At 40.2% G+C, this 26,782-nt stretch overlaps 4 protein-coding genes across 6 annotated transcripts in view; 2 read left to right on the top strand and 2 right to left on the bottom strand.

Moving 5' to 3' along the window:
* The first annotated feature begins 2,995 nt into the window (after nt 1-2,995).
* Nucleotides 2,996-5,473, top strand: LOC125231831 (lariat debranching enzyme). The gene is made up of 5 exons (XM_048137410.1): nt 2,996-3,315; nt 3,419-3,585; nt 3,871-4,096; nt 4,233-4,559; nt 4,750-5,473. The coding sequence occupies exons 1-5, from the start codon at nt 3,119-3,121 to the stop codon at nt 5,339-5,341; spliced, it is 1,509 nt and encodes a 502-aa protein (XP_047993367.1). The 5' UTR covers nt 2,996-3,118; the 3' UTR covers nt 5,342-5,473.
* A 269-nt stretch (nt 5,474-5,742) lies between these two features.
* On the bottom strand, nt 5,743-7,004 carry LOC125232072 (aprataxin). The gene is made up of 2 exons (XM_048137687.1): nt 6,440-7,004; nt 5,743-5,913 (listed from the first exon to the last, which is right to left on the bottom strand). The coding sequence occupies exons 1-2, from the start codon at nt 6,867-6,869 to the stop codon at nt 5,756-5,758; spliced, it is 588 nt and encodes a 195-aa protein (XP_047993644.1). The 5' UTR covers nt 6,870-7,004; the 3' UTR covers nt 5,743-5,755.
* Nucleotides 7,005-8,155: 1,151 nt separating this feature from the next.
* The window catches only part of LOC125231721, a 50,491-nt gene continuing 31,864 nt past the window's right edge, over nt 8,156-26,782 (bottom strand). Inside the window, exons 4-9 of one of the 2 annotated variants that reach the window (XM_048137267.1) lie at nt 17,262-17,398; nt 15,988-16,129; nt 14,725-14,870; nt 13,628-13,836; nt 11,657-11,892; nt 8,156-8,572 (exon numbers count right to left, since the gene is read on the bottom strand). In XM_048137267.1, the coding sequence (XP_047993224.1) occupies nt 8,420-8,572; nt 11,657-11,892; nt 13,628-13,836; nt 14,725-14,870; nt 15,988-16,129; nt 17,262-17,398 (1,023 nt within the window). In that variant the 3' untranslated portion in view covers nt 8,156-8,419. The remainder of the gene's footprint in view (nt 8,573-11,656; nt 11,893-13,627; nt 13,837-14,724; nt 14,871-15,987; nt 16,130-17,261; nt 17,399-26,782) is intronic. The other variant, XM_048137268.1, reaches the window with a different exon arrangement.
* Nucleotides 22,962-26,724, top strand: LOC125231722. Of its 2 annotated transcripts, none has more exons than XM_048137269.1 (2): nt 22,962-24,809; nt 26,527-26,724. In XM_048137269.1, exons 1-2 carry the CDS (start codon nt 24,410-24,412, stop codon nt 26,568-26,570), a joined length of 444 nt encoding a protein of 147 aa, XP_047993226.1. In that variant the 5' UTR covers nt 22,962-24,409; the 3' UTR covers nt 26,571-26,724. The 2 variants fall into 2 exon arrangements, with proteins under 2 accessions (XP_047993226.1, XP_047993227.1); XM_048137270.1 differs by having other exon boundaries at nt 26,524-26,724.

Raw genomic sequence — 26,782 nt, 5'->3', positions numbered from 1 at the left:
CTTCACCACCACGATTCATGGCCGTTTTACCATTGTGTATATCGCCCGGGAGGCGATTGGTCATAGAACATGTTCGGCACGGGGTCTACAATACTCGTAATTAGGGATGTACCGACTAGTCGCCGACTAGTCGGCCGACTATCCGGCCACATTTGTAGTCGGCGATAGAAAAACCGATTAGTCGGCACTTCATTAGTGAAAAAAACAGTAAATTATCAGCTGAAAATTATGGTTGTATTATGTAGCTATTAGTAATTCCTTTTTTTCTCAAAACAACAAATATCTTTTATCACCACAGAAATAAATTTCCTACCTAGGATTATCGACTTCATAGGTAGGATCACTACCCACTAAGCCAAGCCGGTTGTTAAAAATGGAAAATGTATATAAATATTGTCATGAACCTTTGCACATCTGTAAAAAAATCATGAAAAGCGCGAACGAAGGACCCAAAATGACATTCAAAATGTGAATTTATCGAAAATTATGTTCTGGCCGACTAGTCGGCCGACTAATCGGCCACTAGTCAAGCGCCGACTAGTCGGTAGTCGGCCTAGTCGGCCAAATCAATAGTCGGTACATCCTTTTATTTTAATATAATATTGTACTAATGAATAAGGGTTTACTAAAATCGTTTTTTGATCAAATTCATATTTTCGGAAATTATCGCTCCTAAAGGAAAAAAAGTGTGTCCCCCCCCCTGTAACTTTTGAACCATATGTTTAAAAAATATGAAAAAAATCACAAAAGTAGAACTTTATAAAGACTTTCTAGGAAAATTGTTTTGAACTTGATAGGTTCAGTAGTTTTTCAGAAAAATACGGAAAACTACGGAACCCTACACTAAGCGTGGCCCGACACGCTCTTGGCCGGTTTTTTTTTAATTTAGAATGTAATAGAAAATATTTATTTGGCATAAAGATACATAGTTAATGAAAACAAGTAATAGTAACTAGTACACGATGGAGCTGCCATGTCAAAAAGACAAAAGCTGCTAAATAAATAAAGATTTAAAAAAAAACTAGTACGCCAAATAGGAATTTCTACTCTTTTTGGTCAGACTGTATCAGTTAGCGTTTCTTTGCTAACCAATGTGAATTAACTCGATCTAATTCTACCTAGTTTACCCAACCTATAGGGTCCGATAATAGTTGTTATAATAATGGTTCATAATGTGTCAACCAATTTGAATCTTAGGCCACTCTAGAACCCTGTCTTATTGACACCGTGCATTATTGGCCATAGAAGTCACTTTTGACGTTGACTGTGAAAAGGTTCTACAGTGGCCTAGGATTCCAATAATAAGGCACATAAGGCACACTAAAAGGTTATGACAGATGGCGCCACCCTATTAGTCCATACGTGAGAGCGAGAAGATGATATGTTTTTTTTCTCTCTCTCTCTCTCTATCTCTCACATATGAATGACAGTGACTTGCCTAGACACTTGCACAGGCGCCGCCTGGCGGGATAAAATGTCAGTGTGCCTCCTCATTGGTTGACGTACGCGCTTTTCTCTACAGTAGTAGGTAACTTATTTTTATAAAAAAAAAATAGGTAATATAATTTAGTACATTGTGCAACAAGGGGAAGAAGTTTAATATTAGTAATAAGAGTATGTTAAATTGCGACGGCTTGCCGGAGCGATTTAAAGACTCAAGATAGTAATATTCATACTTCCCGAGTTACACACAATGTTTTCATCACACTTGCATTACAAAAAAATATGCAAAAAGGTAAAAAAGAGTTCAATACAGTACTAGACATTTCTTAACTCCCTAGGGAGAACGATTTTTCTATAACTCACGCTCCACCTGCGTGCAATAGCACATTTAGTGTGCGAGTGTGATGAAAAAATATTTGTTAACCAGCTGGCTATCAGTTATCGCGATATCGTCGTAATGGAAAAATGGCACCAAGGTGACTAAAGCTAGGAACATACTACGCGGACGTCCGCGGTCGCGGTCGCGCCGATCAGTGCGCACGGTCTTCGGGACGTGGCTTCGGCTGACCAAATCATCCAGCGAGCCAGATTTCGATCGGACGTCCGTGCGCTCAAGGCCATGTCCAGTATGTCCTCAACCGACGACCGATAGTTTGCACGGTTAAGTGTATATTCATTGTCTAGATCCGCGTCCGCGGTCGCGCGATGGCGGACGTCCGCGTAATATGTTCCTAGCTTAATATTCGACATCTAGGAGTTCTAGGGTTTTTTTTTCTACTGATAGATATCGTTTGAAAATGCACATCTTATAGTGCTAACACATGACCGGTTCGTGCCAGCATGCTTCCTTAAGTGAGAGCGAGAATAAAATATCTTTTTCTCGTTTTGACGTATGGAAAACGTTGGCATCCACACTATCCACAGTAGGCTTGTGTCGTTCACGAACTATGAACTGTTAGGAATAAAATCCCATCAATGACCGAAATGAACTGAATCTTACCGTGGTCTGAGAATCGGTCTTTGCTCATTTAGTTCAGTATAGGATCGGCGAGTGCGAGCGGTTGGGATCGAGAACGAATGTGTGACTGCGCCGACCGAGAGCGAGAGCTACTTAGCAGAGCAACAAAAAAAGTCAAGTTTTCATATTAAACTTCGGTTACTTACAACCTTTCGACCCGGAATGTTACTATCTGTGGACTATTCGTATCATTTTGACACTATTCGGTCCCATTCGTTCTGATCTTTCCGACCGCAGTGGTCGCTGGTCTGGCTGAACTAAATGAGCAAAAGACCTAAAAGAGCGAACTAGTTCGTGGGAGCGATTGAACGAGATCGGAGCGCTCCGATCAACGAACGAAACGGCACAAGCCTAATCCACAGCGTGTTTTAGCACAGAGGAGGAATAAGATTACTTATGTTGGTACCAGCCATTTTTCTTTCCTGGTACGGTAATACCCAATCTTTCGGTTGTATTGTATAATCTGTGGTCTGTGGCTAAGGACATTGACAGTTATCTGACAGTCCGATTGTTGTCAAACGATTGGTTTATATCCGTGGGTTCATGCTTGCGATCTTTACATTTACCATTTAATTTTACTTATCTTTATTGAATGAAAGGGTTTTAATTATCCTAAAAATTACCACTAAATAAACGTATTAAATAAATTTTGTCACTATGAAAATTGCCGTCGAAGGTTGTGCCCATGGCGAGTTAGAAAAGATATACGAGTGCATCAAAACATTACAGGAGAGGGAAGGAATAAGCATTGATTTATTGATATGCTGCGGAGATTTCCAATCCGTGCGGAATAAAGATGATTTACGAGCAATGGCAGTGCCTGAAAAATATCAGCATATCTGCACATTTTATAAGTAGGTTATGTTTACACTAAAATAATAATAATTGTGGTAAAATACAAGAAATGTCTTTTAGATAATGTAACTAGTACTTAATTGCATACCATTTATTTTTTAGGTACTATAGTGGTGAGGAAAAGGCTCCAGTGTTGACAATATTTATTGGCGGGAACCATGAAGCTTCCAACTATCTGCAAGAACTTCCCTATGGAGGATGGGTGGCCCCAAACATCTACTACATGGGCAGGGCTGGGGTGGTCAAGTTTGGAAACTTGAGAATCGGAGGTAATACAGAATCTTGTTTATCTGTTTACTTTTGTTGCCTGTTTAAAAAAATATTATGATCAACTTTAGTAAAACAATACTGGAAGTGTAATGGTATATAGTTAAATAACATATAGCTTAGAAATTACTTCATATCACAGGACAATTAGTTGTCTGAAACAACCACCTCTTTTTACTTCATCTTTTTAATAAGACACAGTGATATCAAAGTTTGGTGCTGCTAGACATAGTTATATGTTCTATTTTTCAATCAAGTATCTACACAAATAATTTACATTATTCCAGGTATATCTGGAATCTTCAAAGGAAGAGACTATCTCCAGGGCCTGTGGGAGTGTCCACCGTACAACCAGAACTCCTTACGGTCTGTTTACCACATCCGGGCTTTGGATGTCTTCCGTCTGAGCCAGCTGAAGGAGAAGGTGGATGTCATGCTGTCTCATGACTGGCCGGAAGGTATCACTGATTATGGGAACAAAGAAGAGTTGTTAAGGAGGAAACCATTTTTCAGGTATATAAATAAATTTTATTATTTATTTAACAAATAGTTGCACATTGGGTGCCATGCTTTATTATTATGTATGCTTTATAATTGGCCCTTTTACTCAGTGGTGCAATGAAATACTTATTTTTATGTTGTTTTTCAGAGAGGACATTGAATCTAATCAACTAGGCAGCCCTCCAGCCACAAAATTGCTGAAAGAGCTAAAGCCAGACTACTGGTTTGCTGCGCACTTGCATTGCCTTTTTGCAGCTCTGGTAAAGCATGAAGAAGGTGAAACTAAGTTCCTGGCACTTGACAAATGTTTGCCCAAGCGCAGGCATCTTCAAATATTGGACCTGCCTGCAGAGTATGATGGTGACAAGCAACTGAGATATGACACAGAGTGGTTAGCTGTGTTGAAGAACACAAACCATCTCATGTCGGTTAAAAACATGGACTGTCATATGCCTGGCCCAGGAGGCAATGAAAGGTGCCTACTTTAAATACTAACCTAACATTTCTGTTTCATTTTGCATGACCATATTAAAAATCCGATCAATACTGCACTTTTTGTTAAAACTAAATTGAATGAGTTTTATTCATGATGCGGCTGATTTGACATTTGATTTTTAACTCTAGTTTATTCAAAGTATATTTATTTTTTTCTATTTGATTTTCAGGTATGATTTTACACCAACAGCAGGAGAAAAAGAAGCAGTTGTTAACGTAATGGGCGACTTGCTAATAAATGATGATACTTTTGTAATGACTGCTCCAGTGTACGATCCCAACTCGCGCCGTGGTGTGCCCACTGATCCAATTGCTAATCCTCAAACTGTGAACTTGTGTGAAAAACTTTGTATTGATGATCCCTTACAAGTACTAACAGCAAGAACCGGTAGAGCAATCAAACAACCAAATGTAATTACACCTAGCCCTAGCCAAGTTGTCACTAGCCCAGAGCCAGTAACCAGAGTTATAGCAACACCAGTGAAAGCCAAAATGTCATTACCTGCACCAGTGACACCAAGTGATTGTGACAGTGAGATGTCTCACACAAACTCCTTGTTTTCCCCAGAGACACCTACTCAGATAAACAGTACTAATGAATGTGCTACACCTTTGTCGGTAGGTAAAAAGACATTTAAAAGACGAAATCAGTCCTTATACACCCCAGATGCAGATGAAAGTGTTGATACCTCTACATCACTTCTAGATGAAAGCCCTCGCTCTAGCAAAGTAGCACTTAAGGATAACAATACTTGTAGTTAACAATAAGTGTACTATACTGTACAGTAGCTAATTGTGTCTAAAATATAAGTGATAAAGTTCAAATATTGTAAAATTAAGGCATGACATAATAAATGATGGAAAATCTATTTGGCAATGAATAAAGTGCAATTCAGTGTATAGTTGGTTTCTTTAAGGTTTTGGCATCCCAAATTTGAGAAACTTGTTAATAATAAAATATTTTTTGTGTGCAACATACTAAGGTCACACTGTGTTCCTTACTCTCCCACAAATTTGCTTTGGTGACTTACTTCTCAACCTGCAAGATTAAATGTAACACTCCATATTCAATAATGCCAGTCCTTTGACCAACATAATAGGGATGGGAGGGAGGATGATAAGGATGAAAGGTGGGTATAATAATAAATTTGAGAGGTCTTTCAATCCAAGATATGTTTATTTAGCATGAGAGAACAAATGTTCTTTAAGTTGTGGCATATTTTTAGGCTTAAAATTACATTGGTTACATTGTAAGTCTGTAGCCATTAGGGTCTTGTGGGCCTCACTTGATATTTTCTGAATACTTCCATTCTCTTTTAGCTCACTTAGTGCATCTGTAAGAAAAAAACATTTGACATTTAAGAGTACAACAACTAAAAAACAAAACAACATCATTAATCATAATTTAAACTTGATTCCACAATCAGCAGTCTTGAAAAGTTTGTACAAAAATTAAGGAAAAAGTTAAATTTGTTTTTTTTATTCCTTTTTTGTTACCAAGATTTATTTCACAAATTGAGATTTTAGTAAGTTTCATTTGGTCATTAAGGTTCTCTAGTATCTATATTTTCTTAATTATAACAATTATCCTGTATATATATATCTTACGAAAGTCAACTTATATCACTAATTAATGTTGGTAACAAAATAGGATCAATTAAAATTTGCTGACGTGGCTATGTACAAACTTCTTGAGAACTGTTGAAATGATGGTCCCCATGACAGGTCCTCCAATTCTTTATGGGATAGAATTAATTAAAAATTTACATTGAGAGTTACTCAATACAAAATGAACTGACAGAGATCATCAATTCATCATTTACTGCTTTAAGTGTAGGAAGTAAGGGAGTAGGTACTTGCCTTTGTAAGGAATGAAGTTTTTAGTAACAAAACTATTCCAATGCACTTTTGTTTTTAGGCATGGTGAAATCATGTCAGTGCTTATAACATGCATGTGAAGCCGCTGCATACTTGGCACAGCATGAAAACCAGCTCTAAGTGTGGTCCCTTCGTGGTCTTCTTTTAGCTCTTCATATAAATCACCGAATTCTTCTAAGAGACTAATATGACTCTTATTAAGACTGTAAATACTGTTGATGTCCTCCTGCGGCAGTATGAGGTAATGAACTTTGGCTTTCGGATATTTATCTCGTATAATCACAACTCGGTCAGACTGTTTCACGATTAACTCTGGGTCTTTCATTGATCCTAGCAGTCCCAGCGACCAATGCCTTGGTTGTTTGGTAGTTTTGCACGCGTCTCCTAACATACTTGCGCTCCGTTTACTCATTTTCAGTCTTGATATTAGGTGTTAAACCTCACGATTTATAAAACTATCTTGGTTCTTATCAGCAAAGAGAACACAGTAACTACTTTATCTCTGAACAATTAAGTTAATTCTGAAATCGATTCAGTTCAGTTTTTACTTTTTTGTTTTTAATTTCTTATTAAACGTCAATGTCAGACTGACATTACAAACGATGCGTTCGTGATTAAAAGTTAAAGTGGTGAAAGGGGGTGTTCAGACTTAGAGTTAAAACCAAGGTACAGTCTGCCGTACGACTTTGTCAGTAGAAAATCCCGCGAAATTCCAATTTTTGTCATACTTTAACTCTTGGCGCCGACGTTTTTTAAACTTATAGTTTTTTCATATTGAAGGATTTCCTTGGCAGACAGTCTTACCGCGTAGTTTTACCAGTTGAACCATTGGGAATTTTCTTCCCTATAAACTTACTGATAGTAAGGGCCAAGCAATAGGTAGGTTAGGTTTTTTATGTACCTATAGATGCCCGAAGGGCAAACAGTGTAGAAATAGGAGCCCCGCGCAGCTGGTTTCGTACAAAAAAGCGAAGTCTTACAATCAGTAAGTCTATTGGGAAGAAAATTCCCAATGGTTCAAGATTACGCGGTAAGACTGGAATACTTAGGTCGATTTTGTTTTAGTAGTTCAGACTTCAGCCTGTCGAAACCCCTCGTATGGCTTAGACACGGATCCGTGCGTGGGAATTTTAATCTATTGCTATATGTCAAGGTCACTATTTCAATGACTCGAGGTAGGTTTACGAGGGGTTAAGAATCAATCAATTGTCTAAGTAACATGTAACCTAATGTTAGTTAGACAATATTGATTCTTAAGCGTCGCTGTGCAAGTGTTAAGTAAACTTCATAACCATTATTTCAAAACTTTGTCTTTTTCAAAATCGCCCATCTTATAACTTGGTCTGACTCAATCTAGTTACTCGCATGGCCATAGAACAGCTGGCGACGGAATATTTTCACTACACCGACTACTAAAGGCTCTCTTGACCCTTCAAACCCGGGTGAGAAAGTTGCATATCGTTGATATTATCCACAAGGGTGAAAGTAATTTCATACTTACAATTTTTAAATAAAAGTGTTCTGACGATATTCAGTCAGCGCAGGCCACCTCAGAGTCAGAAATGATTGGAGGCGTTGCATTACTTATAATAGTTATAATAATAAATAGAATTCTTAGAAAACTTAATCCAAAATACTTTGAAATAAAACTATGGGAGTTTTAGTCAATTTTATTTTAAAGCTTATAATAATCACATTACTACCTATCTTAATAAATCTAATAGATCCTTAAAATCTATTTTTTATAAGCAACAGTCATGACTGAAAAAGTTTATAGTTATCTTACATAACTTGTGGTTTTTCAGTCATAAGTTCACATTTTAAATTAATAAATACTATGCCTAATTAAATAAATATGCACTACGAGGTAACCTAATTAAAATATATAAGAACTCTTAAACGAATTGCATTAAAATAAATACCTAATCATTAATTTAGTGTATTTATAGAAGAATACTATTTTCACTGTACGGTGGGGCGCCCTGTGTAGCCGGAGTCCGGAAGTGAGTGGTGGGCAAGTTCTCTGAGGATTTGTTCGAAGCTCTTGCCCGGCGGCACTTGTAAACTGTTGTTTTTGAGCATTGTTGAGTTCAAGCGTGTAGCCAGGTAACACATCTGAAAATGAAATATACATTTTACCATGAATAGAATACTTATATGACGTGTAGGTGATATAGGCAGATAGAAACGTCACATATGTATTGTGTGAAAAGGGGATGTGGGGAATTGGGGATGGGTCTTATTAATGTCGGAACAGTGTTCGTCTCCTAAGGTAACCTGACCTGACTGATATAGTCTAACCAGTTAGTTTGATATAAAACATCAGCATCAAGGTTGCACACGTCTCCTTAAGCGGGAATACCTAATACCTACCCTATATGATAAGATAGATAAGATAAGATATCGTTTATTCAAGTAGGATTTTTGGAATTCTGCCAAAACAACGACCTTACCATCGGAGGCACATTATTCATTCATGGAGACCACCATAAGTACACATGGAACTCACCCGATGGAGTCACCAAGAACCAGATTGACCATCTTGCCATCAGCTCCAAATGGCGTTCATCACTGCTCGACGTTCGTAACCGCCGTGGCGCGGATATCGACAGTGACCACCACCTAGTCGTCGCTGAGGTGCGGCTCAAAGTAGCTGTAGCCCGAGCTGCCAGCGCGACTACCAAGATGGGCAAACGCTTCGAGGTCAACAAGCTGCAGGACCCAGATGTAGGAGACGCCTTTAGACTCGAGCTGCGAAACCGTTTCTCCGTTCTCAAAGCGGACCCTACCACTTCTGTCGACGCGGAGTGGAACCACATCAAAATGGCCTATACAGAGACCAGCTCCGTCGTCCTTGGACACAAAACGCACACACGCGAAGACTGGATGTCACAAAATACCTGGCAACTCATCGAAGAAAGGCGCGGGTTACATCTTCAGCTCCTGGCAACTAGTAACGAGGCAGTGCGCGAAGACCTGAGGCGCCGATACGGACAAGTTCGCAGAAAAATCTACCGCAGTACCCGTCATGACCGTCGAGTATGGGCTGAGGAGGTTGCGGACTGTGCCCAACGCGCTGCCAACTCCGGAAATCTCAGGGAGATGTACAAGGCGACGAAGACCTTGGCCGGAAATAGAAACCAGAGGAAGAAGAAGCCTTTGAAAGACAAGACAGGCATCGGAGGGACAGCTTCAACGCTGGCGGGAGCACTTTGAAGAGATTTTTCAAGTCCCAAACGACCCCGCTACGCTTGCAAGTGCGGCCAGCTTGCCCACACAAGGCCTGGACATCGATGTGTCTCCCCTACAACAGACGAAGTAGTGAAGGCTATCCGATCGCTGAAGAATGGGAAAGCCCCAGGAGAGGACCTCATCACAGCGGAAATGCTGAAAGCCGACATCCCTACCGCTGCAAACGCGCTGACGCCTCTCCTGAGGAACATCTGGTCAGCCGAAGAGTTACCTTGTGCCTGGAGCAAGGGCCTTCTGATCACCGTACCCAAGAAGGGAGATCTCAGTGACTGTGGCAATTGGAGAGGCATCACTTTGCTCTCGATTCCTTCCAAGGTGCTCTGCAGGATCATCTTGGACAGACTCTCGAGGGCCGTAGAACCTCTTCTTCGCAAAGAGCAAGCTGGCTTCCGGCCCAACCGATCGTGTACGGACCAGATCAACACCTTACGCATAATTCTCGAACAGGCATCAGAATTTCAGAGGGAAATGTACCTGACCTTTGTGGACTTCGAAAAAGCCTTCGACACCTTGAGATGGAACTGTATCTGGGACCGGCTACAAGAAATTGGAGTCCCCGAGAAAATAAAAAACTTGATTAAGGCCATCTACAGGAACTATTCCTGTAGAGTAACTCACGACGGTCTCATCTCGGAGGACATACCGGTTCAGGCCGGTGTACGACAGGGGTGTCTTCTTTCTCCTCTCCTCATCCTTGTCGTCCTCGATTGCATCATGGTCAAGACCAATAGAAAGCGCCGCGGCATAGAGTGGGGGCTGTCCAACGTGCTGGAAGATTTAGACTATGCCGATGATCTATGCCTATTGAGCCACACACGCGCCGACATGCAAGCCAAATTGGACGACCTACGGCGAGAGGCTTTGGAGACGGGACTCAAAATCAACACCAGGAAGACCCAAGACATGAGGTGCAGAGCAACCAGTTCGGTACCGTTGCTCATCGGCACAGAGGGAGTGGAGACAGTCCACAAATTTACGTACCTTGGTAGTGTAGTGTCGGAAACTGGAGGGACCGAAGAGGACATCGCTTCGAGGATCGCCAAGGCGAGAGCAACCTTCGCACGACTCCGTCCTATATGGCAATCGCGGAAACTGACTCGGAGAGTTAAGCTCAAGATATTCCGGTCCAACGTGAAACCCGTGTTGCTGTACGGATGTGAGACGTGGAAGGTCACTAAGGACATCTCGCAACGGATCCAGGTCTTTGTCAACCGCTGTCTTCGCCGCATTCTCGAAATATACTGGCCCGAGAAAATCTCCAACACAGCTCTGTGGGAACGCTGCGGTGAGACGCCGATCAACCAGCAGATCAAACGCCGCAAATGGAACTGGATTGGCCATACGCTCCGAAGGGACCCCGACCACATACCGAGGCAAGCCCTAGACTGGAATCCCCAAGGAAAGCGAAGACGTGCCCGCCCTAAGCAGTCCTGGCGGAGGACGATCACTGCAGAAGCGAAGGCGATAGGGATGACCTGGAGCGAAGTAAAGCGCGAAGCTCAAAGCCGCTCGGGATGGCGACGCACTGTGGATGCCCTCTGCCCCATCTAGGGGACACAGGACATTAAGTCAAGTAAGTCAAGTAGGATTTTACAAACTCTTTCGAATCGTCTTGTTATGGAAACCTAAAATATAAGGGGTACCCATAATATTGTTACCAGCAAAGCTGACATGAGCAGCAAGGCTCCTAACGCCGCAGCTACCATCATAGAGGTCCAAGTGCCGTCTAACGGCGTCCGATGGAACAGTTCTCCCGGCATCACGACAGTATAGGTACTAAAGGTTCTCCTTAAACCTCGTGTACAGGGTGGTCCAGTTGTCTAACGCCACAGCGACTATCATAGAGGTGGCACACGTACTCTCTAATGGCGTCCGATGGAACAGTTCTCCCGGCATCACGACAGTATACCTACTCGAGGTTCTCTTTAAACCCCGTCTATATCTTACCAGCAGTGCTGACATGAACAGCAAGGCCCCTAACGCCGCAGCGACCATCATAGACGTCGCACATGTCCCTTCCAGCGGTGTCCGATGGAACAGTTCCCCCGGCATCACGACAGTGTATTCAAGGTTCTCCTTAAACCTCGTGTACGGGGTGGTCCCGTTGTCTGCCACCATGGCGGCGCTGGTTATGTTGTGTATGTGTGTCGCGTCGGGGAGCGATCTGCGCCGGCGACCGTGACCTGAGGAACGATAAAAAATAACAACATTATTATCACAGATGTCATATATACCATAGATCAAGCAAACGTATCTACTTAGCGTGTCAAATGAACTCAGTGAAATCCACTGAGTTGTCCGTCTTTACTCGCAGCTTGCAGCTTTCGGGCGTCAATTTTTGTAAGTTGATGTCAACCAAAACATAAAAAATGCCTCGTTACGTGATATTCAATTGCAACAACACAAAAATTATGAACAATCAAGAGCCTGAGACATATTTAAAATTACAGGCAAGAATCAACTTCAGTACAAAATTTGACACGCTCGGCCCCTATACAAATATATGAATTTGTTTCTTCTATCTAAATTAAGTTCTGTGATTATTATAATAGGAATATGCAATTAGTAATTACAATATCCATCGACAGACCACGTACAAAACGAAGTTACACAATGATTGAAAAATCGCCTAATCAATGTGTCCTGCCCACCATGACCTACGGTGCCGAGACATGGACGCTCACTAAGGCAGCGTTCCCACTTAAGCGTCGCGTGTCTCGGGGCGCGCAATGGACGTCTCCGCCACGCCGCCTGAATGTAATTCAAAAAACGTCTCCTCAGTACATTTTGTATAGGAAGGACGTAAGACGCGACCCAGGCAGCGTGGCGGCGGCGTGGCGTGGCGGCGGCGTGGCGCGCCGCCTGGGGGCGCGTCTTACGTCCTTCCTATACAAAATGTACTGAGGAGACGTTTTTTGAATTACATTCAGGCGGCGTGGCGCGGACGTCCGTTCCGCACCTCAGGACATGCGTCTCTTAGATGTGGCCGGTCCCTAAGAAGGCTATGCACGTGATACGAGTAGCACAGAGAGCCATGGAGCGCTCCATGCTCGGTATCATGATGCAAGATCGAGTGAGGAATACCGAGATCCGTCGTCGCACTAAGGTGCAAGACGTAGGTTTCGTTATTACTAGAGATGGGCCGAATATTCGGTATTCGGCAAGTTTTTAATTGTTCGTATTCGGCCGAATTATTCGGTTGCATTGCCGAATATTTACCGAATAAACAAAGTAAATAACTAATGAAGATCTTACGTATTTTAGTAGCTTTTTGAGGAACTGCTAAAAAGAGAGAAACCTAATATGCGTCAAAATATAAATACAATTTTTTATTTTTAAGTTAAAAAACCGTAGTTTCAACTCAGTTGAGAAGAATTCAGAGTTGTTTTAACTAAGTTTTAGTTTTCCACTAAATCATAAAAACATAGATGTAGGTGGTTGTAGTAACATATGTAACGATTATCAATCATTTAATAGTTTTAATGAATCCCCTTAAAAAATATGGCGTAACCGAATATTCGGCCGAATGTTCGGTTCGGTAAGAGCTGAACCGAATGTTCGGCCGAATATTCGTATTCGGCAAAGTCCATATTCGGCCCATGTCTAGTTATTACCAAACTAAAATGGAGTTGGGCAGGACATGTACCAGGAAGAGTGATGGCAGGCTGTGTACTAAAATGTCTAACGGAATGGTGGCCGCTAACAAATGTAAGAAGTGCCTGGCATCCGTTGGCTCGTTGGGTCGACGACATCCGGAAAATTGCGGGTTTCAACTGGATGAGACTAGCCCAGGACAGGGAGAAGTGGCGTACTAGAAGAGAGGCCTTTGCTCAGCAGTAGTAGCAGCTCAGCGATAAACGGCTGATATGATGATGATGATGATGATGATGATGAATAGCTAAAAGCCATAAGTATTACCGGAAGGTTCGAACAAGTCCAGACAGTAATCCGGCTGGCAGTCCGCAGCGTCCATGCAAGCCTTGATCTGTGAGTGGATCCACAGAGTCGAGCGTTCCTTCATAGAGGCCAAGAGGAACGCCTCAAAGTCTAGGAACACTTCGTTGTGGCGCTCGCGGTACCGAGCCGGCTGGTGCGGGATGATGGACGCGAAGTCGCGGTTTCGGCAGCTGGAAAGTAAAATCGTGAGTTAATTCCTGTTAATATTTTTCTCTATAGGTAGTCAGATAGGTCTTTCGTTCCCTAGGTTTACAGAAGGTCAACGATTAAGTAGGTAATAGGTAAATGCTGTTATGCTAATTAATAGGTGATTCGATCAGCCAACTCCGGACACAAGCCACAACTATTTGGGCTAAAATAATAAAATATTCGTAGAATTTGCCTGGTATGTAAATATACATATTACGGCAATGTCACCAACAATAAAAATAAGTGTTGAATTACGCCTTGAAATATACTGAGTCGTTCTCTTTTCATCCGATACAATCTTATATTTCAAATTTATTCGCAAACACGTTTATGAACACCATGTAAAGATTCAGTCCCGCGTGAAAACGAACGTAAATTTCATTTACCGATATGCGAAATGCATAACTGTGTAAAAGTGACCCCTGGCACTTACTTTTAAATGAAAGGTATCCGCATTTTTGAGACCACATGCAGTTAGGTAAAGTGCATGTCGTATTAAACCGGTCAGAGATAATAAAGTATCCAACTGAGTGCATCCAAAACTCGTGCTAAAGGTGTTTTACAAGGTTATCTAAGGTGATAACATCAGAGGCAGTTTTTTATGCGAGCACAATTTGTTTGTCGACTTTGATGTTCATTAACAGGTTTTGAACTGGAACGCGGCTGCCTTCCACACTGTATTTACAATTTTATTGTTCATGATATAGGAGGTAAACGGGCAGACGATTTCCTGGTGGTAAGCAATTATCGTTGCCCTTGGATACTTTAGAAAATGATATGCAGGACATGCACACCTACCTCTTGTACAACAATTAGGTAAGGTACTAGTTTATAAAAATGGCACGTAACGTAATGTAAAAAAAAATTACCCCTCTTTGACAAGCAGGACGGCGCCGGGCGCGTGTGGCCGGTCCGGGTCCGGTGACACGGCCACTTCTAGCAGCTTAATGTGTCGCCACGCCGATTCTGGGTTGATGCGTGCGCGCAGCTGCAGCTTCGTGCCAATGGGTACCGCCTGAAATTTTGTAGATTATTTTTACTTTAAGCTTTCTATATAGAAACCGGATTATTATACATTTCAAAAACTTCACTGACAGGTATTTTTTTTTTCCTATTGTGTAAAACACGTAAGGCTATAAAACGTGTAGGTAAATCGACTGAGCTTTCCGTAGGACGTTTATATAGTTATTGTCCTACATTAGGCTTTCATCGCTAACTATTACTATGTATCTAATTGCAAGCTATGATCATAATAAAAGCGGCCATGCTACCGGTCCGGTTACATAGAAAGTAGATTAAATAAATAGGTCGTGTCGGCGTATTATTACATTTGTCTCAGGCGTTCGCCGCTCCGGATTCAATAATCTTACTGCCTAAGTATATCGTTCGTTATTCGTGTAGTTCTCTGTATAAAGTCAAATTATAGACATCTATCATAATTAAACCGTTTAAGCTTTTGCTGAAAATAAAGTTAATTATCATTTTCAGCACAGGTGGTGTTTTTTTTACGCACTACGTAAAAGTGCGAGAAGTGGTTGATTATATATGTCAGGTCGATACTTCGGAGGGCCACCTGTACTGAAAAACGTCGTACAATACATGTGCGCACTTGTATCGTAATGTACTATTTTAATTTTGCGTTGTATCTAATAAAACAAAAAAAAAGTGTTGTGCACTTAAGTGTTGTCAATATTGTTAATAATCATGTACCTACAGCGCCACTTCATAACTACTCGGATCCAGCTGACCCGATATCTTCTAAACACCCTACCTTTTTCGTCTTTTAGTGTTTATAATTAATAAGTGATAACAGAACGTGCGGTACGTACCTAGTTACCTGATAGACGGGCAGCACGGGTAGCATGGTCGCGCGATAGACGATAAAATATCAGGCCGTCCCTATCGCACTATTAGTAAGTGCGATAGGGACGGCCAGATGTTTTATCATTTATCGCGCGACCATAATTGCCTGCCAGGTCGACGGAGTGATTATTATCTCGTGACACAGGTGGCGCCTCGTATAGTGCAATTTCGCACTCAAGAGTCTCTAGCTGGCGCGGCATCTCTTAACTCCCAGCAACCAACCTAGTTAAGTATTATGTGCATACAAAATATGTGATAACAGAACGTACAGCAGTTACCTGATCGACGGGCAGGTCGACGGAGTGGTTGGTGTGCCGCGACACAGGTGGCGCCTCCTTGTACAGCGCCACTTCGTACTCGAGACGGCCCGGCGTCTCTTCTACCACGCCGGACACTCGCGCGCCGTGTGGGCTGCGAATACAATTTTAGAAGTCATTACTAACGAGTTAGAGTCAACTGCACATATTATATGTAGGTACTGATTGAATAGACTGACTGCAAGTTATACGGGAACTACAAGCTGATTTTCTAGTTGGCGGGTAGGTAATCCATCTGGAATCGGCCTATCGGGCCTGTTCTGTAGTAAACCTTAATTGTTTATCTCCTAGCTAAGACGGCCTCGAGGCTGTGGTGGCATTTAAGTACCTACATAATACAATACAGGCACAATGCATTAGCATAAAACGGTTTATGGTGTCTATAAACAAATTAATATCCGTCCATCAAAGTAAAACCTCCATTATTTTAGATAGGTATTAACTACCGGGATAAGATCAAAGTTATAAAGATGAAATGATGAAAAAACTGACAAAAGAAATCACATATATACTTACAATATTGTTTTTCACCTTAGATGAGTTCGGTGACACTTCCAAAAATTCTGAATTACCCACGCATAAGTACTTTTTGAAAAATATCTTTGACGAAAGATAAAAACTATGTAAGTATACTTTTTTTAATATATTGCATTATCAGTGCTTATTATAATTATACATAGATTCCATCAAATACGAGAGAAAAAATATGTTACTTTTAAATAAACAATGTATGAAACGGAACATCCGCCCCTATTATTTTCCATTTCATGCATTGTGTTATTCAAACATAGTTAATATTATTTTTCTCTCGTATTTGATGAAATTTAGTTAATAGCGCATGATAATACAAAAAATTGAAAAAAGTACAGTTTTTATATATTTTTCTTTAAGAATATTTAGTGAACATTTGAACATAAGTAGTACCTATACGTAATTCACAATTTTACGAGTGTCTCCGAACTCATCTAAGGTGAAAAATAGTACAATTGATATGGTTCCTCGGGCTTTTGAAGATCCATTATAAATCTAAATTAAAATACCTACTGCCTCTAAATCTATTTATTTTTTGTATGCACATGGAGATCAGCTCTAGATCCCACTGAATCACCACGCTAGAGGGTGCTTCGGGAACCATACTAAGTCGTGCTCCACTCCACATTATATGACAATTGACTGTTCTGCTAAGATCATAATATGATATCATAATTGTTATTGTAGGTGCTTACAAGCTGCCAGCGAAGCCGGCGGCCTTGTTCTCGATGATGGTGGGCTCGGGTGGCTTACACATGATGATCAGCTCCTGATCCGACTGCATCACCACGCCAGGGAACTGAGGGAACCATACGCGGACGTGCACGAAACCCTGGAAAGAACAGTACGGTAAGATTATTTACAACATCATCAGCTGCAACATATGTAGCTAAACAAATAATACTGATAATATTATCTCAGCTTCTATTAAAATGTATTATTAAAATATACAAAAACTTCGGCTAAATAATATACAGCGTGTGTATTCCATACGGGCGAATATCTTAGTAACGATTAGTATAGGACCTAAGGAGCCTAACTACTTGTTTTTTTTTAATAGATGAAAAAATTTTTTCATACATAATAATTCAGCACGCAATGTATTACGTCCACATCAATTAGCGTACCTACCTAAACGTCACTACGACATGACGTTTATGTCAACGTATGAAGTTGGACGGGGTACATTGCTGCTTGGTCAGATTTAAAAAAATAATTACTCTTAATTAAAAACACTTTTTAACAAAATGATTATAGTACACGATTCGTATGATCAGATACTATAACTGGATACATTATTCGCCCGTATGGAATCCACACGCTGTAGGTATATTATTTAGCCGAAGTTTCTTCTGCTAAATTTTCATTGGACCGAGCGCGATTTTTTGGGAACAAAGTTTTTAAAAGGCATAGCTACTTTAGAAATCATCATAAAATCCAATTATTTTCAGGAAAAACTGTCGGACACCAACATTTCCAATTTGTGAACACGTAGGTTATATTGTTATTCTAATTTAAATATCGTTAAAAAATACTGAACATATTCACTGCGGGATGGGTTCAAACGATATCGTGGTAACAGTTAAAATACTAGGTAATTGCCTCAGTAATTTATACATACAGACATCAGAGTCGCTTTCCGAGTCTAAATATACTATTTTGTTTTATTAATTAATTGCTGCTGCAAATTTTTTTCCGTCATCACAGTAATTTAATGTTACCTAGACTTTACGATCTAATAACTCTTCTAATAGGTAATTAATCATCAGTTCAATGGAAATGGCGTGTTTTTCTTCGGAAATTTATTGCCCTATTTCTACACGAATTAAATCGATCCCACCGTGGCGTATAACATAAAGACGTTACTATACTGCTAAGATACGGTAAGAGAGTAAACAATGTCTCCACTTACATATAAATATGGGAATGTGCGAACAATGAGGGATAAACCATTCTGCGCGCGAGTTTAGCGCCCGCGCTACAGACGAGCCTCTCGCAAATATTTCAAGTATTCGATACGAATCGGTGCCTCGAATTCCTTTGTGATGTCGGGCTAATGCGAACAATGCTTTTAAGATGTCGCAGCGATACGATCTATTAGTGCCGAAAGTGACGTTTTTGGTTGAGTGACAATGAGACATCAGTATCAAATCGCTTTGATATCAATATCATAGAATCAATCAAATGGGGTGGTGTGTTTAGAATAAGTTGTATAATTAACCAATAAATACTTTGATTGAAACAATAGATTCGATGTAGATTATAAAATGACGAATAAATTTGATTAAATCAGGAACCTACCCAATTAGAGCAACTTCTGATATATATTTAAATATATTGGTTATGTTATGACAATTAGGTAGGTACAACGATATAGTCACGATATCGGTATGCCTTCATTTCCAAGTGAGAGTGAAAAAGAACCCGCATAAGAACAAATGTCGCTTTCAAAAGTGTACGGTTTTTTTTAAATAAAAAACGATGTAAAAGTAGAGTAGCTATTTAAGGAAAATCCCGAACAACAATAATTTAACATCTTAACGGGTCTCATGATATCAGTTCTCGTACTCGTATTAATGATATCCAATTTTACCACCTTGTTTCGATTCGTTAGCCGCCTTGGACTCGTCATAACTGTATACCACGTTAAAAGAAAAAGTGGCACGCAACGCAAATGCTTTCAAATACATCACATTGATATCAATTTATTGCATATCAAAGAATACCTGTAAAATAGATAGAGCATGAGAATCATGGATTTAATACGCGCGTGAGGAAATTTAAGATCGAATAGCGCCGTGTGCGGTAATTATAGAATAGACTCTATGGTTATAGACACATTTTGACGTGATAACGTCTAATAACTCGTTACTACGGGCAGCATGCACGAAAAAGATGACGTCATTGTCCCGTTTCCCAATATAGCGAAAGCGCCATCTATTGGCGCGCGTAGGAACTAAGCGGCTGATCGATGCGCTCGGTATGGTTGTAGCGTGTGGCCTGAGTAAAGTAAAGCACCACAGCTGCGACAGATGGCGCGCTCGTGTTTATTATTTTTGAGTGTTTGTATTGTAATTTAAAAACATGAAAGATTGCATTAAAATAAGCATCTTTTATAGAATGAAGTTGTTTGAAAAACCTACTTATTTAGGAGTTAGAGCAGTACGAAGTTGCGAATTTTCCCATAGTATTTACTAAGGCGCCAGAGACTTAATAAATTTACGATGATTTTTTTACCAATATAACCTATGTTAATATTGATAAATCATATAGAACACGTTTAAATAAGGATGTTTTGTTATATAAACTTTTTCTTCTCCATTAATATTTACTGAGATATTAGGGTTCTAAGATTAGTAAATGGCACTAGCACTTTAATAAAATTAACGCGTGTCTCGCAAACGGTCTAGGATACAAAATGACGACTTTTATATAGGTTAGGTTCGTTAGGTATCTTCAAACGGCCGAAGGCTCCTATTCTGTGCAGTTTCTGTAATAAGCGGGGCTCCGTCGATATCGCTTTCTGTCTCTGGCGCCTTAGTAATGCTACGGGAAAATTTTGCAACTTTGCACCACTCTAACTCCTAAATTAGTAGGTTTAAAAAAAAACTTTAATTTATAAAAGATGCTTATTTTAATGCATTCTTTCTAATAAGAACAAAACACTATGCTAGAAAGAGTGCAGAGGAAGTTCTGTAGGCACATTTACAAACGACTGTACGGATATTACCCATATATGTATCCATCTCTATTCGTAACAGCAAAGAGGATCGAGTTATATAGGTCTTTGGTAACAGGAATGGTTGGTCTTCAAACTCTAGAAACCAGACGTAAACTGCTGCATATTATGCATTACCGCCAACTGTTTCACCATAGAGTAGATGACGCATCCGTGCTTGAGAGAATGGGGCTGCAAGTGCCAAGAGCGAATGTGGTGGTTGGCATGCCGGGCGCGGTGCCGGCGCGGCGGCGGCGGCGCCTGTTCGCGGCGGCCGGCGCACCGCTCGAGCCCGAGCTGCTCTTAACCGCATCATGTTGGAGACAGACGATATTGACATATTTGCTGATAGTGTTGGTGTGTTTTACAGAAAACTCTTAAGGTTCATAGACTCTACACTCCTTAGGTGATTAATGTAATAACCATAGTTTAACTTTTAAGTGTGTTTGCTTTTATTTATGTCAATTTAACATGTACATAATTATATTACCACATAAGTGCTTTGGTGAAATACTGTTAACTTTTGTGTATTTTTAATAAATAAATAAATAAATAAATAAAAAAACGTGAAAAAAGTCCCAGAATCGGGCCCCTTTTGCTATACTCTGACCGCCCCTGTCTATACTACTGTAATGTTTGACGTTATCACGTTAAACTACCGTCCGTAAACCGACTTTACAGACAACCAATTTTTTTCTTTATCATTTCATAATATAAGTACCTACGTTATTAATTTCGTACATCGAATGACTAGATGTCTACCTGTATTTGTAATGTTTTAGCATCTTTACTGTTATGCAAAAACGTGGCAAAAACACTAGTTATGGGTTACCCCATTTCATCTCAGAGTACTAACGTAGGTACGTACTACATAATAATAACCGATTGTGGTGCTTGCTGTGTCAAGCCCTACGGTCGGTGTCGCGTCACTAGTTGGCGCGGGGGGAGCTGTCAGAGGATCGTCGGCCATTACCGCGTCGTGCTGTGAATTGTCTCAAGCTACGCTCTGTTTTCTAAGTGTTATGTATTAAAACCTGTATTTCATGATGTCTGGTGTTTTCCTCTTTAACAGGTCAGAAGTGAGATCCGTGAACTACACGTGCGATATATTGTAATTGGCGTAAAAGCCGTATTTGCCTACTCATTATTGTTCACGAAAGTAACGCCGGTTCTTGTGAATTTACTATACTTCTGGCACCATTCATCATTGAATACTGAAAACAGATAATCGGTAAAGCCTTGGTAAGGCATATTTTCGAGAAGAAAAGGTTAAGTAAGTTACTGATGATCCAGTACGTGATTGAAGGCCATGTCGTTATACGACTTGGATACAATACAAAAAGGTGGTAGAATTACAGAGTATGGTAAGCTTTATCATGTAGTTTCAATTGTTGGAACGATGTTTAAGTCACGTAAGTTATAATTTTATATATGTTGTGACAAGTTCAAGAACTGAATGTTACTGTATGAGATCTTGAATATCATTAAGCAATCAAGGACAACTTGTGAAAGGTTATGTTATACACTTGTTAAAGAAGAGTTTTTACCTATTGCGCATAAGCAGCATTCTTAATTCTTACCTTTATTGACATGGACAGATGTCATTAATAATTTTATTGCCATTGACTCTTAGTCTACCCTTCATAATATTCAAAGAACAGTAATAATAATATTGGACTATGAATGCCAACTATGGCAGCTAGATGACTACAATAACATCATAGTCAGGCACCATAATAATTGCCCTGAATCCTAATCATATAAAATCCATTCATCGGTAACAAGCTCAGAAAATTCTGTAGTTGTGTTGGAAATGCTTATGATATTTTATCAGCTAAGGTTTCTGATTTATTATTGAGCTTTATTAGAACACTGTCTAAATCTAATGGTTTTTACCAATATTACTGGATTCTATAATTTAACTTCAAAAAGTATTGCTTATTAATTACCCCATAAGTTACCATTATGAGAGTTAGGTGATTTAATATTGAGTACTTACCTATTATTGTCACTAAAAATATTTTAAGCACTGAATGGTTGTAAGTAATTAGTTGAGAACTACCTGTGTGGTGTGTGAATATTACTCCTTGGATGTTATTATTGCAATTAATAATATAATGGAATCTTAAATACCTATTTATGCATTACCGGCATTGCTGTCATGGGATATTGAACAGCATGTTTCTCTTTTCACAAAATTGAGAGTGTTGTGTGAAGTGTGGCATTATTAATTATGGAAGCATGTTGGTAATAAATGTAATTTCAGGAAAAGTTGTTGCTTCAATTGTATGTTCACAGAATAAACATGTTATCCTGAGGTTATAATTTACCAGAGAGATGAACAAGATGGATGGGTGTCTGCCAATCTCCACACCCATAATAGAAGCCTAGTTCCTGCATTTTGCAGGAATCATTTTGATTGCACAAATATGTGTAATATTGTTCTGTGTAAATGGAGGTACATAAAATATAGTAAGCGGGACAAAATTGAACATGGTAAGGTCAAATTATATCATATGAGGTTTCACTTTTATGTGATTGATATTCACATATGTAATTTGAAGTAATAAATAGTAAATCGTAAACTAGAACTTTCCTTTGCTAATGCGCGTAATGTTAATTACGATTAACATGGATTTCCGCAAAGTAACGCCTGATTCCATCGATTATTTAATAAATAGTAGTTCATGGTTAAAATAATGTCAATTTATTACTGATCAAATATAAAACTCACATACAAATTATTATATGAGCCTCTTGGACTTCCCAAGAGATATGAGTGGACATGGACACTGAATAACTAAAATAGAGCTAATGTGTCAATGTTTTAGAAATAAAATAGAACAGGCTAGCATGACCACCAAGGGCCTGTGATGTACAAGTAGAAGGATTGAGGTGATATGTATTCACTCATGTCATTGATTTATTATACTGTTTTGCTAGAATGTGGCATACGGATATAAAAGAGTGTGTGAGTTGACTTATCCTCACTTTTGTCATCTTTGAGTCAGGTACCAACTGTTAATGTTGACAGTGCTATATCAGGCAGTAATATGAATGAATAAAATAGACAGGGAACATTGATTATGTTATGATTTTTGCAGAACATCTAAACCTTAATTGTTGGTCATATGATGTTGTGATGGAAAATTAATATTTCCTTTTAGTATGAGAGCAAAGTCTTGATTAGTGATGAAAATTATTGGGTTATCTATAATCACATTGCCCCAGGGTAGATGATACATCTAAGTTCAGCTTCAAGCGTTCATGAGAGAATCAAGTTAATGAGTGAAGGAAAATAATGTTACTTATTTAATTTTGACAAATTATATTTGTATCTAATTTATGTGAAATGTTATATGTTGTTAGAATTCAAAATAGCTTCACATTGCTCCAGCTGCAAGATGGGAGTTGTCACCAAACTGTATGGTGCAAGGAATTATTGGCAGTGAAGTAAATATTTGATGAGAAGCAACTGAAGGTAAAATGTTAATGGTTGCCAAGTTTGATGATACAGCATCAAAGACTGACACAAGTTGAGAATTTTTAACTAAAGTTCTTTGTTTGAATAATTTGAAGTATAAAATTATCAATGTCATGGGACAAGTGCAACGAATGTACTACTAACTGGTAAAAAGATAAATACACAATAAAATATTGATGTATCAATTTGCATAGAACAATTACATGTCTTGAAATGGAAGTGATTTTAATAGAACAATTGATATCTTGGTATAGCTAAACCATGTTGGAATACCTAGAGTCAACACTGTGAGCATGTACATGTTTAAAAAAAAAGATATCAATATTCTTGATAGAGTATCTGAATTTGAGTACCTATCTCATGGTCGTTCATCGGGTTGCATAGGTATCAATCTGTTCGAAGCTGTCATCATTATTACCCCTATAAAATGCTTCATAGATGAGCACAGGTCTCTCTCCTCGAAATTCATATATATAATTAATTCTAAAGAGACAGATAAATTACATTTATAAAAAAAAAATAGTAAGGGTTGAACCTTACCTAAATTCGTCCGACTAATCTAAACATAGAATGTTATGGCGAACACAGTTATTGCCTAAGAATTGTGGTTACAGAATATACTGGCAGGAGTCTGCTCGCCTATGCGGCGATGCGAGTCTGCACGCCTGAGCGGCGGTGCCAGTCTGCTCGCCTATGCGGCGGTGCGAGTCTGCACGCCTGAGCGGCGGTGCCAGTCTGCTCGCCTATGCGGCGGTGCGAGTCTGCACGCCTGCGAGGCGGTGCAAGTCTGCTCGCCTATGCGGCGGTGCGAGTCTGCTCGCCTACGAGGCGGTGCCAGTCTGGTCGCCTATGCGGCGGTGCGAGTCTGCTCGCCTGCGAGGCGGTGCAAGTCTGCTCGCCTATGCGGCGGTGCGAGTCTGCTCGCCTACGAGGCGGTGCCAGTCTGGTCGCCTATGCGGCGGTGCGAGTCTGCACGCCTGCGAGGCGGTGCGAGTCTGCTCGCCTATGCGGCGGTGCAAGTCTGCTCGCCTACGAGGCGGTGTGAGTCTGCTCGCCTGCGAGGCAGTGTGAGTCTGCACGTACCACGAGTCCGTGAGGATAAACGCTTAGCGAGCCTAGACGTATCAGCTTAGCGAGCCGTGATACAAATGATTAACAAACCTGTGAGGAGTGTCAGCTTAGCGAGCTATGACACCAATGCTTAGCGAGCCTGTAAGACGTATCAGCTTAGCGAGCCATGATACGAATGATTAACAAACCTGTGAGGAGTGTCAGCTTAGCGAGCTATGACACCAATGCTTAGCGAGCCTGTAAGACGTATCAGCTTAGCGAGCCATGATACGAATGATTAACAAACCTGTGAGGAGTGTCAGCTTAGCGAGCTATGACACCAATGCTTAGCGAGCCTGTAAGACGTATCAGCTTAGCGAGCCATGATACGAATGATTAACAAACCTGTGAGGAGTGTCAGCTTAGCGAGCTATGACACCAATGCTTAGCGAGCCTGTAAGACGTATCAGCTTAGCGAGCCATGATACGAATGATTAACAAACCTGTGAGGAGTGTCAGCTTAGCGAGCTATGACACCAATGCTTAGCGAGCCTGTAAGACGTATCAGCTTAGCGAGCCATGATACGAATGATTAACAAACCTGTGAGGAGTGTCAGCTTAGCGAGCTATGACACCAATGCTTAGCGAGCCTGTAAGACGTATCAGCTTAGCGAGCCATGATACGAATGATTAACAAACCTGTGAGGAGTGTCAGCTTAGCGAGCTATGACACCAATGCTTAGCGAGCCTGTAAGATGTATCAGCTTAGCGAGCTATGATACGAATGATTAACAAACCTGTGAGGAGTGTCAGCTTAGCGAGCTATGACGCCAATGCTTAACGAGCTATGATACGAATGTTTCTTAGTGAGCCCAATAAATAAAATTATCTTAGAGCCCACGTTAAGTATCAGCTTAAAGAGCTATGATACCAATGCCTAAAGAGTCCCATAAATATAATTTAGTTTAAAGAGATGTGAGGTATCAGCTTAAAGAGCTTATGATACAAATGCTTAAAGAGCCCCATATTATTTAGAGCCCCATATATAAATTAGCTTAAAGAGCCCCATGTGTAATTTAGCTCAAAGAGCCCATATATTAATTAGCTTAAAAAGCCCCATATATAATTTAGCTTATAGAGCCTATATGAGGTATCAGCTTAAAGAGCTTATGATACTAATGCTTTGGGAGCCTATGTGACGTATCAGCTTAAAGAGCTTATGATACAAATTCTTAAAGAGCCCGTGATCTTAATAACCTTAAAGAGATTGTTGTACAAAACTTAAGCTATAGCAGCTTAAAGAGCACAAGTTCTTTTGCTGGTTGTTTTTGTTTTAATTATGTTTCTTGATGAAATAATAATAGTTGTCTACATGAAGCTTACTCTAAAAGCAGAGTATTATCTACATGATGTTTTCCATAAGACAGCCGCCATTAGTCTAATGTCGTGATGTTATCCTTTAGACTTTGTCTATGATCCTTCCTTAAAAGTTGTTGGCTGTGAGTGCGATATTCGCCTACATGATGTTTTCCTTTTAGGCCAAACACTTGACAGTGGATAATATCGCATCAGTTGAAAAAAAAAATACCACACTAGTATTTAAAGGGCCAACAGTAATAAAATCGTAACTCTGATGTGGCCTCAACATTAGGAGATTACTTTCTAAGTGAGAGATGCCAATTGGTATTGTTTTCGTTTGTCTTAGAAGCTATCGGATATGCTGAGCTCCAATCGGCTGCGACACAAGTCTGATGGAACGACTTGGAAGGCGCAGAAGGTGCAGGAGTTCTGTGGTGCTGCTGCTGGTCTTCGTGGGCGAAGAATTCTCATCAGGGAGGCCGAGCTAATAACCGATTGTGGTGCTTGCTGTGTCAAGCCCTACGGTCGGTGTCGCGTCACTAGTTGGCGCGGGGGGAGCTGTCAGAGGATCGTCGGCCATTACCGCGTCGTGCTGTGAATTGTCT

Source organism: Leguminivora glycinivorella, chromosome 12 (assembly GCF_023078275.1).
Source record: "Leguminivora glycinivorella isolate SPB_JAAS2020 chromosome 12, LegGlyc_1.1, whole genome shotgun sequence".
In the NCBI taxonomy this organism is placed as follows: domain Eukaryota; kingdom Metazoa; phylum Arthropoda; class Insecta; order Lepidoptera; family Tortricidae; genus Leguminivora; species Leguminivora glycinivorella.
This window is presented reverse-complemented; position numbering and strand designations above follow the sequence as displayed.

Excerpts from the sequence above, each read along its gene's own strand:
- LOC125231831 (XM_048137410.1), top strand. The coding sequence starts at position 3,119 with ATGAAAATTGCCGTCGAAGGTTGTGCCCATGGCGAGTTAGAAAAGATA. Across the intron at positions 3,316-3,418 it reads CATATCTGCACATTTTATAA|GTACTATAGTGGTGAGGAAA; the intron begins GTAGGTTATGTT and ends TTTATTTTTTAG. Across the intron at positions 4,097-4,232 it reads AGGAGGAAACCATTTTTCAG|AGAGGACATTGAATCTAATC; the intron begins GTATATAAATAA and ends GTTGTTTTTCAG.
- LOC125232072 (XM_048137687.1), bottom strand. The coding sequence starts at position 6,869 with ATGAGTAAACGGAGCGCAAGTATGTTAGGAGACGCGTGCAAAACTACC. Across the intron at positions 5,914-6,439 it reads AAACTTCATTCCTTACAAAG|ATGCACTAAGTGAGCTAAAA; the intron begins GCAAGTACCTAC and ends TTTTTCTTACAG.
- LOC125231722 (XM_048137269.1), top strand. The coding sequence starts at position 24,410 with ATGCGGCGATGCGAGTCTGCACGCCTGAGCGGCGGTGCCAGTCTGCTC. Across the intron at positions 24,810-26,526 it reads CTGCTCGCCTACGAGGCGGT|CTATCGGATATGCTGAGCTC; the intron begins GTGAGTCTGCTC and ends TTGTCTTAGAAG.